This window comes from Mchenga conophoros, linkage group LG11, assembly GCF_057382185.1.
Source record: "Mchenga conophoros isolate Kocher_MC1m ecotype Shallow Benthic linkage group LG11, M_conophoros_male_GT1.1, whole genome shotgun sequence".
NCBI classification, from domain to species: Eukaryota; Metazoa; Chordata; class Actinopteri; order Cichliformes; family Cichlidae; genus Mchenga; species Mchenga conophoros.
This window is the reverse complement of record NC_140536.1, coordinates 21,387,994-21,402,083: the sequence shown is the minus strand read 5'-3', so window position 1 is coordinate 21,402,083 and position 14,090 is coordinate 21,387,994. Positions and strand designations below refer to the sequence as shown.

Genomic DNA, 14,090 nt, shown 5'->3' with positions numbered 1-14,090 from the left:
TAAGAAACATCAAAATCTGTGTGAATTTATTTAACAAGTCTTCAAAATAAAACTAAGCATTCAGCCATATCAATTTTCATCTGAGTTACAGGTATGTTCATAGTTTTAATCCTGATGGCCTATTCTCCATCTTAAAATGTATATTTGCCAACTCTGACTCACCAGCATCAAAGCTGAAATAATGAAATTATTAAGGTATTTTTTAATAGAATTTTCACAAGTGTATCAAACAAACTTACAATGAAAAAAACAAACAATAACAGCTTCAACAGAAACAAAATAATTAGTGTGGCCAATCACGGCAGGCTGCCACAGCCTGCCACACACAACAGTAATGTTGATGTTTCAGCTTCTTTTAGGTTATTAATGCTGGCTCTTTGTAGATTGATTATATATATATATATATATATATATATATATATATATATATATATATATATATATATATATATATATATATATATATATGTATAAAGAATTATTAAAACAACTAAAAAAGGAAATAAGATAAAATGTTATGTAAAAAGTGTCATTGCAAAGCTCAATATAAGCAGATACAAGACAAAAAATGCTCTGTATTTCTTGTGCCTTGTCCTCATAACAGCAAGTAACAGCTACAGGGAGGCAAAGTGAATGTTTTTATGTGCACGTACATATCTTACCCAAAGTGCAAATAATTTGGAGTGAATAATAAGAACCGACTACAATAATAAACATATGCTCAGCTTTTCATGTTCTCTCATTCGTATTTTACCATTTACAAAAAAATGTCTAATTCTTTAAAATGTCCCACCTCTTTCTGGATCATTATATACAGTAAATTGTTAAGTTGAACAAAGAAAGACATACAATAGAGAAAGGCAACTGACACGTGAGGAAAGGAAACATTCAAAATGCATAAAACTGCAGTTATAAGAGCATTAAAACAGTAACTCCATTATACTTTTAAAATATTGACTGCAAGTTTCATCTACTATACTGTATCAGTGTTTGGTGTCTTTTCTTCAGAGTATGATTTCTACCTGAAGTTACATTATTGATGGAAAAAAATGTTTTACACAGTTACAAGCAATTCGCACTTATAATAATAAGGCACTCCATGAACAAAATCTATTTAAAAAATTTTTTTTAACTTTGTGAGGGTTCATGCAAACAATGCAGCATCAAAACAGGATTTTGGACACCAGCTTTTAGATTAGAATCTGACATAGACGGGACATTGAGTAACTGATGTCTTATATAAAGAAATTGACCTGAGGCAGTATGTGTTAGCCTGTGTTTCCTGTCTTGGTAATTACTCAGGGTTCTTGCCATAATAAAGAGTAAGTTGAGGGAAAGGTGGGATTTTAGGAAATGAATGCTCTATAGGCTGGTGTGGCAGTCACGGCATAAGATTCTGTCGCCATCAGGGAAAAACCCAGCACCAACAAGCGAAACAGAGCACTGCGAGCAGGTGAAACACGGCTGATGCCACTGACGATCTTCAAATGAGATGTACTTTCCTCCTCCAAAGCCTGAAGAGCAAGGAAAAACAAATTGACTGCTGAAAGTTGATACTTGAAAATAAAATATCAGTTTTTTGACACTAAATTATCCCGACATTTTTTTTGTCTATAACAGGGGTGTCAAACACAAGGCCCGGTGGACAGCATCGGCCAGGCAAAGACTCCAATATGGCCCAGGGTTAGGAAGGCTTTCAGAAATTTTAACGACGAGTGGATACATTTTGAATTTTTTACTGTTTTCAAAAGTTTCATCACCAGACCAATGGTCATTTATACTACAGCAGGGTAGTTAGGTAATAGATAAAAAAATTACATGATAGAAAAGTTCATGTTTTTCGCTATTATTTACTATATAAATTTATATAAATATATATTTTTTAATATTTGAAATTGTATTTTTTTGTATATCTGAGGGAATAAATGTTAAACGTCTTCATAAGTTAGTGATTAGTTTCAGGTCTTCAATGCATTCAACACTATTTTTTGCCATAAATTCTCTGTATCTACCCTCTGTGGTCCAAGCAGTCTTCCATACCATACTGAAATTCAATGTATGTAGTGTATAAAGGTAGCACTACAAGTATATTCACAAATCAAGATAGTGATGTATACACCGTGATGCATTCTTGCCTGTGATGGGTTTGCTGCAGGCCTCACACTTCTTGGCGTACAGGTTTCCAAAGCACTTGAGGCAGTAAGGGCTGTCATCCCGGGAGGTGAAGTGCTGACCTGCCAGCTGGGTCTTACAGCTGGTGCACACAAAACACTCCTTATGCCACGGCTCATCACGATAGGTCACTCCACCTTTGGTCAGAGTCTTAAAAAAAGATCAAGGGTCATGTGGAAATCTGTCACACTACTGCAGAGATTTAATACAACTAATTTTTAACTCATTTTTTTGAAGTGTGGCAGTTTACCAGTTTCTCAAACTGTAATAAGTCTTTATAACAATGTGGCAGCTTTGCTGACCTTTTTACAGCGTGTGCAACGTGGAGCAAACTTGTCCTCGTAGCAGGCCACACAGTAGTGCTCATCCTTGTCAGGAATGAAGGACTTTGAGCCAATCGGCTGTGAACAGCTGTGACAGATGAAACAGCCCTCATGCCAAGTCGAACCTGCATACTCGAGTTTTCTTGTGCCTACAGTAACAGAAGAATGGAAACAAGAGACAGAAAATGAATGATGGAAAGAATGATTATAAAAGTGCTAAGCTTGCATCATCTACACGTCTTTATAGGATAGTTACGATCATTTTGGTATTTTTTGTGGTTTTATTAAAATAGGAAATAAAACAGTTGAATTGCATGAAGACATATAAATCCATTTTGTTTCACTAAGATTTATTTTTCATCATAATACCACAGCCCCCATACTTCTCTCCTACAACTGGAAACTGGTGGCAGGCCTTAAAAGAAAAGGGATAATGCCATTTCCCCCTCTGTGTCCTCAACCAATCCATCTTGTATTCCACAGCTGTTGAGATTTTTATTATACTGGTTGGTTTATTCTACAGTGACGCAGTGGTTTGTGTTGGGCTGACATCTTGCATTACTGCTAACGTTTCCTCGCCTTAGGGTATATGTGCTGTTGTGATCTCTAATCAAAAACACTGAAATCCCCAGCAAAATCTTTCCAGATTAGAAACTGACATTAATAACTGTGGCTCAAGAAGCATAATATTAACTGATAGACATGCCTATTTGACAAAAACAATAAAAGTGAACATGCTAAAATAGAATTCTGTTTTTCTTTCTTTTTTTTTAGAAGAGAAAGCATTTCAAAAGAATAGCAATAAGCTTTAAAAACGTTATAAACAGGCAGTAAGTTTATAACAAAGCACGAAATCTCTGCACAGAAAGCCGAATTTCTAAAGAATGCTTTCTGCATGTAGTCTAAAGTCAGTATTCTTTAAATAGTCTCTTGACTCTACAGGCCCTCTTGATCTTACACCACAAAACTACTGTGTACTCTGCTTATTACAGTACACGTTTACAGTACACTTCCATAAATGGATTTCCCATATATGTGAGATGCAATCAAAAACTTTCACTTACAGCACAGGGATAAAAGGATTTCAATTTGGTTAACGTTTCATTCAAGGTCGTGTCCTTGAGCCATACACTGCTACGTTTTGATCACTCGCTTGAAGCTCTGTTTTGACTAGTCGCAGGCGTAGATTTGTGATACACACTGGATTTCCTCCAGCCTGTCAAAACAGCGACCCTTCAAGTTGCAAGTAACTAAAAGTGGTGAGTAGGGTGAGAGGTGAGTGAAGATTGTGCCCTTGTAGGACAGTTGTGTGTGCTGTAGTTCATTTGCACATAACGTCCTTGCTCAGACGTCTCAAAGGACTGGCATGGCTGTGCAGAGCCTTTGCACAATTTTGCAGACTGTCATCTATATGCTGTAACTGATTACTGTCACCAGGTGGCAGAGTCAAAAATGTGTGGAAGAACCAGTCTGTGGGCTGTTCTTGTGATGCTGTTGATCCTTCAGCCAGCCATGGAGAAGATTGATGTTATAACATGCAAAGAGTTAAAAGTGAAACCAAGCATTCAAAACAAAACAACTGCAGCCAGTGTCTGGGCTTTTTCACGCTACTGTTTTGATCTTTGGTATTATTTTGTTCTTTTTTCATGCTTCTGTCTCCCCTTTGCAGTGAATGCTCCCTTTCCTGCCCAGCTCCACTTTTCAACCAATCAGCATTCGATCTACACACAGCATCATCTTTGCTGAGCCATGCACTGTTGTCGTTTTGAGGACTGCACATCAGCGCATCTCTGTAGAGATAATCGAATACTCACGCAAATGAGCACAAATACAGTACCATGAATCCCATTTTAAGACAGTAGAACTGGGCACTCTCAGTCTGATCTTATGGGAAAATTTCCCAGTGTGCCTGACCTGATGCACTGCTCTTCAGGCTTGAAAACTCCAAGCTCGTCTACTGGAAATACTATTTGGTGTCTGAGTTTATAGCCAGAGACCAAAAACTCAAAATGATATCAGTTAGCTTAGGTAAAAGTTAAATCACTTAAACTTTTTGGTGTTTTTTTAGGTGAAGCAGAACATATCTTGTATGTTTTGTCTGTCTGAAAAATAGAAAAGAACTTATGCAAGACTTCAGTCGCCACAACAACAGAAACGCTAAATGATTTTCAGAAGTGAAGAAGAGGACCATTGTCTGCGACTGCACAACAACATCTGGTTGATGATCTTTGGCAATGGAATAATTTCAGTACTTTTATCAGAACAATCTTGATAACCAAAACAGTTTCTGTGGAATCTTTATACTGATTCAGTGTAAACTGTGCTTTTCTCCTCAAGTCGCTAGCACTAAGGCTATCATTCAGCTATTACACAATGATAAGTATGCTTCTGTTTTTTACAGGTGTTTATGTTATTTGATGACAAATGATGGCAACTGGACGCACAAAAATGAAACAGGATGAAGTAAGTGTCCCTGTAAATTTGTCTTACATAATACTGAATAAAAAAGAGGAGTAATTGGGGGAAGCCAAAGTCTTCCTTGAATTATTTGTAGATTATGAGGGCTGATAAAGATAGTACCGGGGACTGGAATTTGCAGCTTTCTCTACTGATATGATCAGTTTACTTCCAGTCTGTCAGCCATTGGGATCTAGTTTAAACATGTCAATACAAGCAGACTATTCAAGCCTCGTCTTTGCCTCTTTATCATTGGTCATCCTTTTTTCTAAATCCATCCTGTTTCGCCTTTTTCTATAATTTTGACTTTACACTTTTCATTTGACCCTGCTTTCTGGAGTTTACCATCTTACAGTTCTTTTAAAATGATGTGCCTATATTTTAACTTTTCAATTTGAAACAAGTGGAATACATAAAAATAAAAGGAGGGACAAGGAGGAGGGGGTTAGTAAGGTATCATATTTTATGACAATGTTTTTCTATTTTATTGAATTTCATCTTATGGCTTGGCTCATGTTTCAAAATGCCCCACAACTTTACTTTTCTAAATGCCACTGGAAGCATACTTCATACAGACACAAAAAATAAAAACTGTAAACTGTTACAAACAAAATTTAGAAAAAAGACTATAATGCACATTTCATCTTCAAAGTCCCTTTGCACAGAAACATTGCAGCATCCACACATACCTGGCATGACAATCTTGTCACAGGCTACACACTTGGAGGAGAATTCATTACAGTAGCAGTCATTGCAGAGCAGTGCATCATCCTGGCTAGTGAAGGGTTCATCTGCCAGAGAGCGATCGCAGCGGAAGCAACGGAAGCAGTGCTCATGGTAATGCCGGTCTTCATAAAAGAGTTCCTGGCAGCAGAGCAAAGAAAAGGCAAGGACACTGAAAGTCATTTCATACACTTACAAATGTGTCCAAGAAATGAAGTGACATTTCCAGGCATATAAACTAAGGGGATAACAAAAATACTAAAAAATAATTTGTGTTTATAGCATGAGCATTGAGGAGTTTAGTCCTGGGCTAGGTCAAATGTCTGTATATGCAGTGACAAGTAGGTTGCACATGTGCATGACTGTGATTTTATTGGTCAGGCATGTGGAGTGAATTCATTGTATACAGGGCTTTAAGCCAGGAAAATGCTGGCTTTATTTTTCATTTACCCCTCTTAAGGGTGTTGATAACTGAATGGAATGTTTTAGCTAAGTAAACTATCAAGCACTGTGTCATAACTCCACTTATTTGACTCCATTATGGACCATATTGGCTTTAGCTGATCCACTTCATATTAGTGTTTTCCACTGAGGGAGGATTACATTTTAACTTGATTGTGGGGAAGAAATAGACATTGCCTAATGCTGCATTTTTACTATCTCAAAATTAGTTAGTTGGCATTTATGGACTTCTGTGGAAATTACCTGCATAATTGCTTGTTAAATTAGCCTCTACAATGTCTTGCTACGCAAAATATATAGATCACGCCTCGTTTACTATGAATTATGCATCATTAACATGACATAACTTCTGTTTTAGCCATTCAAAGCCATGTCCAAACACTGTAAAAATGGCATAAAGCTCATTGGAGTAGTTCTTTTGTGTGATTTATCTTTGTTTAAACAGTTAATACAAAGTCCACACTGTGGAAAGAGGTAGATCATTATTAGTAGTTTATTACATAAGGAAATCCTATATATACAATCATGTTTTTATCTTTTTATAACAACTATCGAATGCTTTTCAACTGCAAATCTAAAAAAATATTTCACTTGTTACTCTTGTTGTCGAGCACATAGCTGATTGCATGTTGGGTCACGTTGAAATGGATGCCTTACCCTTGCGTCATGGCCAATCAGTTCTTTGCACTCGTCACATGTGTTCGAGAACAAGGTGTCATAGCAGGGGATGCAGTAGGGGCTGTCATTAGACTGGATGTACTTGCGGCCATACAGCGATTCTTTGCAATTGTCACAGTCAAATCGGTCAGTCATCGTAATTTCCTAAAATAGAGAAAAGATGCATTCAGGTCATCAATGATTCTAAAGTAAAATGCTAAAAAGCAAAAGTGAGAACAAACAATAAAATCACAAGAGAAGGGAACAAGGAGGGAGCGTGCTCAAGAATGATTCAATCACCTTTTCCATCACAGCAGCCGAACATCAGTGTAGACTTTCACTGCCAATATTTATGCTGTAAATACTTCAGCTTGTACCAGCAATGGAGCTGAGCTCAAACAAAATACACAGCGCAAGTGGGAGCAAGTGGAAAGAGACGCAGGGAAAGGAGTGAGGGAGGGAGTTAGAGCAGTTCAAAATGCCTTTTAACGTTTTATTACTGTGTGATGAAAGTGTGTGGTAGGTGCAGAGGGAAGGGGGCAAAAGAGGGAGCTGTCACTTGCTGTCTTTGAGTAAAACACCTTCCTGTTTCTATGAAGCGCAAGCTAACGAGTAAAACGCCAAACTGAACAACCTCTGCTGCGATTATGACAGAAAGACGTAGTATATCTGCGCACATCACATGAAATCCACGTGCGTGTAAATATTTATGATGCAAGGTTTTTTTTTGTATATAGCATGGACCACCAACAGATACAGAAATCTGGTGAAGCGTTTGAAAGTGTGTTTGTGTGTGTATGTCTGAACACAACTGCTCAGCAAGTGGCTTCCTTGCAGGACAAGATGCAGCTACAGTGTGTGCCTTATAGATAATAGGCAGTAACTGTCTATGAATATGGTTTCCGTTGTACGAAAGCACCCTTGATCATGACTGAGTGAACAACAAAGTGACAGAACAACATTGTGTGAGCATTATGGTAACAGTATCAGGTTGCCAAAACATTACAACATGGCTGGAGAAAAGCCCAGTGATAAGCTATACCGCCCTCTGGCAGGCTCTAGTGCTGGCTATTCATTCCCACCACCCAGTAACAACAATCATCGTTGATAAGACAATCAATCAAACTTTAAACTGCTCCATTGCTGCCTGTCTTACACCCACACCCTTAGAAAAACACCCACGGCTGCATGCACACAAGCATATTACACACAAATCCCAAAGGAGGCGTGTAAGTACACATACTGACATTTTTTGTACCAAAGGGGGAAAAAAAGAACAAAGCCAAGTCACACAGGATCCACCATCAAAGAAAAAAATAGTCTCAGCCTCTCAAGTTTCAACCGTCTCTGCCGCTTTGGACATGTGTATGAACGGGCGCACATCACTACACTGCCATGTCACTCTAATTTAATGACTGAATGTCTTAAATTCTGGGGCTTATGCGAAAAGATCAGAATAAGCAGCTGTGGTTCTGTTGTGTTTTAACACTATATTTATGTACATTTGATACACCATCCATCTAAGAAACGGCTGCCATTGGCCCACATAACTACAACGTCAGGATTAGATCAGCAAAGTATAAAGCTCAAAAGCAGCACTGCGACCTTAATATTATCTGCACGTCACGTTAACATACCTGGCACTGCTTTCCAGGCAAAGGTACGGGATGAGGCATGACTCACAAAGCCAGAGAGTCAGTGCTATGACGTCTGATATCAGATTAAATTTCCACAGCAAATCACACACGTATTTATTGCCTGTTTCATATTCATACATGATCTGTCCATTATGATAATAAAGTATATAGAAGTTGTTAAAGTAGAGAAGTGAGATGTTTACACTTCGATTCCTTAAAGAGTACTAAACAGTCTGCCTTTTTTTTTTTTTTTAGGTTTGTCTAGTTTCCCTGTCTAAAAACTAGTTTAGGGTTAAGTATCCAAAGAACTCAGTGGAGCACAGATGAACATTAGAAGTAATTGCAAAATTTTCCAGAACCAAGTACAAATATATTGCATGTAATACTTCAAGAATCAGAACAAAGGCTGTTTTTTTTTACTCCCAGGACTTGTAGTGTTACAGTGAAGTGATTTACTTCAAATACCAATCCAAAGCCTAAAATGAAGTTCTAACAGCACAGACTCTCACAGAGAGGGGCATGACGTCAGTGCACTGACCCTGCAGTGATGGCTTAAGACGTGACTGCATGCAGAAATTGTTGGCCACTAATCAGAAGAGAAGAGAAGAGAAGAGAAGAGAAGAGAAGAGAAGAGAAGAGAAGAGAAGAGAAGAGAAGAGAAGAGAAGAGAAGAGAAAAGATGGTGAGACAGCCGCAGTGAACTCTACTCTGAAAGTCAGTTCTCACAGGGAGAGGGCTGTGTATCTACTACTGTATATACTAGCTTTCTGGCAGAGTTCCATTGCCTTTGTGTACAGTACCAAGTGACTAAAAGCCCCACTCTGGGTTAATAATGTTCAAAAATACCAGAAGTGTGACTGAACTCATTCCCCTGGGAAAAGTGTGGGCTTTTCAGGAAAATCGCCACTGAATCGACATAGGCCCAAAATTATTGCCGAAAGTTCAAATATAGTGCTTCTTCAGAAAGAGACTTTATGCAGACAACGATGCATACCATTCTCTAGATTTTCAAAGCAACATTCGTTTCAGCAGCGGGGTCGGTGAAGTTGATTCTGCAGGAATGTCACAGTCATATTTAGAATAAACTTGTACGAGTTAAGTTTAAAAATGGTATTGTTTGAGAGCTGACAGTCAACTGTCATCTTAAAACTCTCTCAAAAACATTTGAGACACAGGGGTCTCTAATGTTTTGCCCTTAGTTTCTAGTACCATTATCAACCAAACTCTCAGTCACCCCAAAAGATAAAATCTAATAAATTTCTGTAAAATGAATTGCAAATTCATACTATGCCAAGGATGAACTTGCAATAATTGCTCTTGCTCCAACCACATATCAAAACGCAACTATAGAATTATAGTTGGGTTTAAACTTGCTACAAACAGACCTTCAGACTTGTTTTCGTATATCAGGCTATAAGATAGCAGAAGAATGCCAAGGCCACATTCTAATAGTCATTACAGCCATCCATGATTGGCATCAGGAGGTCAAGTTCAGGGTCAGTTGTGAGACACCACAAAGCAACAGACCAACCAGAGCATGCAGACTGTATCCTGTTGCTGAGCAACATAGTCATGGTTGGTCACTGAAGAGCTAGCAAACACCCTGTCCAGTCCCACAGGCAGGCCTGTTAATCCCCAGCCCAAACTTTGCATATGCTCTGGTTAATTCCAAATGAACAGTCACACAGCCTGCTGGGAACAAATGTGCGAAATCTGTCCCTTGTCTTCTGCAGCTTATCTGGAGAACATGTTTGTAAAATATCTCCTGACATCATGCTACACCAACTGGGGACAGAGATCATCTTGACCACAGAAAGCAGATGGCTGTGTATGATCTGTAATAAACACTCCTATAGTTATTTATATATGTAAAGATATATACATATACTCCACATTAACAGAGAAACTACTGAATCAATTTTCAGCAACAAGAATGAGAAAAACACATTTTATGACTATTTTATTAAACAGTTAATGGGGAAATGTCACATATCAAAGATTAATAATAGTGCCAGTGCAGAAGCAGTGTGACTGGTTGGACCAAGATAAGCCAGCATGACAACTGGAGGAAATAGCATCACGGCCGTGGCACAGCAGTGACACTTTAGGAGCATATTTTAAAATTGTTCTGTTTAATTTTAAGGTGGAAATTACAGAAAAGTTGTGGTTACATTGTAATATGAGGCATGCATGCAATAAAGTAGTTAAGAAGAAGCCATTTAAGCATAAGAGCAACTGCTGTTTGTTATTGTAGGTCTGTGTTTATACGTCCTTTGTGACATGTGTGCTTTTAAATCCAAGTGGATACTTGTAATGTGTGGATTTTACTGTGGAGAGTAAAGCCTGATTTACTTTGAAAAAGTAGTAGCAACAAAAGCCACTCAATCACTTTAACTGACTGAATCTTTCGGCAGTAAAAAGACTCACAAACTAGTTGGAGTGTGTTTTGTGCGGGTCACCTTCAAGTAGTACACCATCTATAAAGGTTCCAGAGACAGTGATGAAGTAGAAATGAAGCCCAAAAACAGATAATGAGCAAAGAGTGTGAGATAAAAAGCAAAATGCATGTTGTCTTACAAAAGTCTTACAATAAATTAGAGAAAAAGTGAAACAGCTGCATTTGGATAAACACATATGATCACATTGTGTCCTGTCTGCTGCCTGGACATCTTCCAAACACAGTAAGCCTTTTCTGGCTTTGAGATAGGAGAAATTTCAGTATATCGTTTTAGAGCCTACTTGAGCATATGAAAAATAAAGCACATTAGCAAGAAAAACACTTGTGAAAACAATTGTGTCTCCATCCAGTGGCTATATGAAAAGAGCCTGATGGAGATGAGTTCATTCATTCCAGTTCCTCAAAACCAAGGAAGAATTTCATTATGGTGACTAATGCAGTCAAAGTATGAATTGCACAATGAAGATTTCTTTTAATGGTTCAGAGCTTAGGTTTATGACACAATGTCACAAGAACTGCATTCTGTTTTCTTTTCAAGTGACTCGCAACTAGACCTTCTGGGAAAATGTTCCAAATCCACAAGTCACTCAACAAACGAAATCCCATCAGTATGGCTGTTTTTGTGAGGATCATTGAAAGTGGTCAGAAATATTTAGGTTGTAATAAAACAAAAACAGGGTTGGACTTTGCTATGTATTTGCTAAATTAGTCAGTTGTTTGGTGCGCTGTTCCTGTTGGCTTTCACTAGATCAGATAAATAAAGTCCAGCAATCAAAAGGACACACTGAGTCTTATCACAGGAAGAGAAGGAAATTGCTCATGAATGAGAGATAATGCTGCAGCTCTATTCAAAGACAGATGTGCTTATTTAAACAAGCATATAAGTGCTGGTTTTGGAAATACAAAAAAACACTTTAATTCTAGTGTTAAGCAACAACTTTGCTTACTTAAAAGTAGCAAAAAAATCCACCACAATGAACTGACAGTTTAGTCAAATATGCCGCTGTTTAGTGTAGCTGTTATGCAGACTCTTAGCAAGAAATCCAAACTGCAATCTCTGCAATAAACTCTGCAGTCATCAGAGTTTATTTGATGGGGTCGGCACCAAGCCACTGTTAAGATGCTATTGGTAGATAACCAGTGGCTCCACTAGATCTGTTGTCATTTTTGCACTCTCCGTCTTTCATTAGAGGAAATCTTGGGCCACCCACATTCTCAGTACATTAGAGGAGCATCTGAATATAAAGGTACACAGAGACACTTTCTTCTGCTGAGTTTCTTTCAACAACATGGTTGAGAAAGATGTGGCAGGGCAGAGAGACGTAGATATGGTCTGGTGTGAGGTCACCTGAGACTGCTCTTCTGTGGAAGCATGGGTCAGACTTGACAACAGAGTACAGGGTGCAGGACCAGACACTGGAAGGCTAACCTGTTATTGCCTCTGAGCATTTAAACACCGCCTGGTGTGGAGTGGGAGGCGACAGAAGGCTCAAGTTAAAGCCAACATCATAAACATAAAGGAAGAAAATGAGTACCTGCAACAGCAAATGTCACCATGGCCTTTGTAATTTGTCCATTCTTGGCAGCTTTTAATGACCAGTGTGGGAAATGACTTAATGTCTTTTAATATTAGCCTTCAGTCTGTTGTGTTGTGCACACAGCAGTATTAGGGAAAAGCTACAAGTGAATATCAGCTGGCTTGAAAGAACTGTATCTCAAACCTTCTGGAGTCCTTCATTAAAAGGATCTGACACAATGATTTATGTGTGTACAAAAGATAAACAAAAGCCCAGCACATACTGCACTTAATTTAGCTATACTTAAAACATAAATTTTTCACAGTCTGACAGTCACTTGGCCCAACTGAGAGTTGAGGACGTGTTAGCTAGAGGGCCTCCATGTGTGCATGGATCACAAAACTCCGTGAAGAAGAACCCAGCTGAAAATGCAATTGTCACACGTCACCGCTCCGTTTCCAGAAGCCAATCTCAATCCGAGTGTTCCACAATACTCCACCAACACCAAACAATAACATTACAATTACTTTAAATCATACAGTGCTGTCCCAACCACCATGAGGGAAAGCTTGGAAGTGAACTGAATCTGAATGTATTTTTGTACCACTGTGTGCAGATGGTCAAAAGGCTACATTTTTGGCCTACATTTGTCTTCCTTTGAAGAAAAAAAAAATGCTGCCATACATTAGTGCCTCACATCTGGTTTGCATTGGAGGAACTATGCAGTTAACTCCTGTGTGCCAGTGGAGGTTTTGGAGAATCAATGCCTTGAGAATGCAGGAAAAGCGGCGTTTTTACTTTTTTTTATTTCTCTGTGCTGGTATTTAGATGGCATGGGGAAAACTAGAATGGGAGCGAGGACAAAGACAAAAAAAATGTAAAAGCTGGCAAGAAAGGTAAAAAAAAAACTAAAACTTGACAGTCTGCTCTGTAGTTAATCTTTGAATATATTTAAAGGTGGAAAACAGTGTGGAGTGAGGAGAGGAAAGTAAGGAATTCAGAAACAATGGCGCTGAAAAGAATGTGTGATAAACAGCCAATTCACAACAAACGATTCAAAAAGTTGATTCCTGCAGAAAACAAAGGCAAACAACAAAGGGAAGCCAATAAAGGTGCTGAAAGATCTCAAGACAAAAATTCAGTTTTCTCAAAGTCTTACTCCTGCTTTGAATAGTTAAAATGAACAGAGTTGTTCTAAGCCTTCTATATAGCTTTCAGAGAGGATTTACCACGACCGTGTCTCTCTTTAAAGAAACACAGAGTTTAAAACCAAGAACCTGTTTCTCCAAAGTTTCCCATGGCAGATTTGTGCACAAGCATGGAAAGTCACTGTACTGCTATCTTCACATCCTCCCCGTCATCCCCAACCCTATGATCCACAGGATAGGGAATCCGTTTGAAATCTGAATCCTTCACAGTTTAGTGGAGAACCTTTTCAGTCACCTGCTTTGTAATGCTGTGCATAACATTTGAATAAATGTATTCCCATTTTTAACAGCCCTTCTTTACTCATGTATTCAGTGTGGCCACCCTAGTCTCCATTCAGATCTAAGGACAGAAGTATGCTTAGTGAGGTCAGGGTACTTCCACTTCCAAGCTGGGTGATTCATTTACTGGTTTGCAAGCCCCAGGAGAGGATGTTTTCACGAGACCATGCTCCAGAGGGGGAGGGGGGAGCCCTTTT

The 14,090-nt window shown here is 38.6% G+C and overlaps 1 protein-coding gene across 1 annotated transcript in view; it reads right to left on the bottom strand.

Moving 5' to 3' along the window:
* Positions 1–461: 461 nt before the first annotated feature.
* Positions 462–14,090, bottom strand: part of fhl3a (four and a half LIM domains 3a) — a 34,270-nt gene continuing 20,641 nt past the window's right edge. The window contains exons 2-6 of the mRNA XM_085291437.1: positions 6,795–6,959; positions 5,642–5,816; positions 2,475–2,644; positions 2,136–2,322; positions 462–1,514 (exon numbers count right to left, since the gene is read on the bottom strand). Of these exons, the coding sequence (XP_085147563.1) occupies positions 1,363–1,514; positions 2,136–2,322; positions 2,475–2,644; positions 5,642–5,816; positions 6,795–6,950 (840 nt within the window). The 5' untranslated portion in view covers positions 6,951–6,959 and the 3' untranslated portion in view covers positions 462–1,362. The remainder of the gene's footprint in view (positions 1,515–2,135; positions 2,323–2,474; positions 2,645–5,641; positions 5,817–6,794; positions 6,960–14,090) is intronic.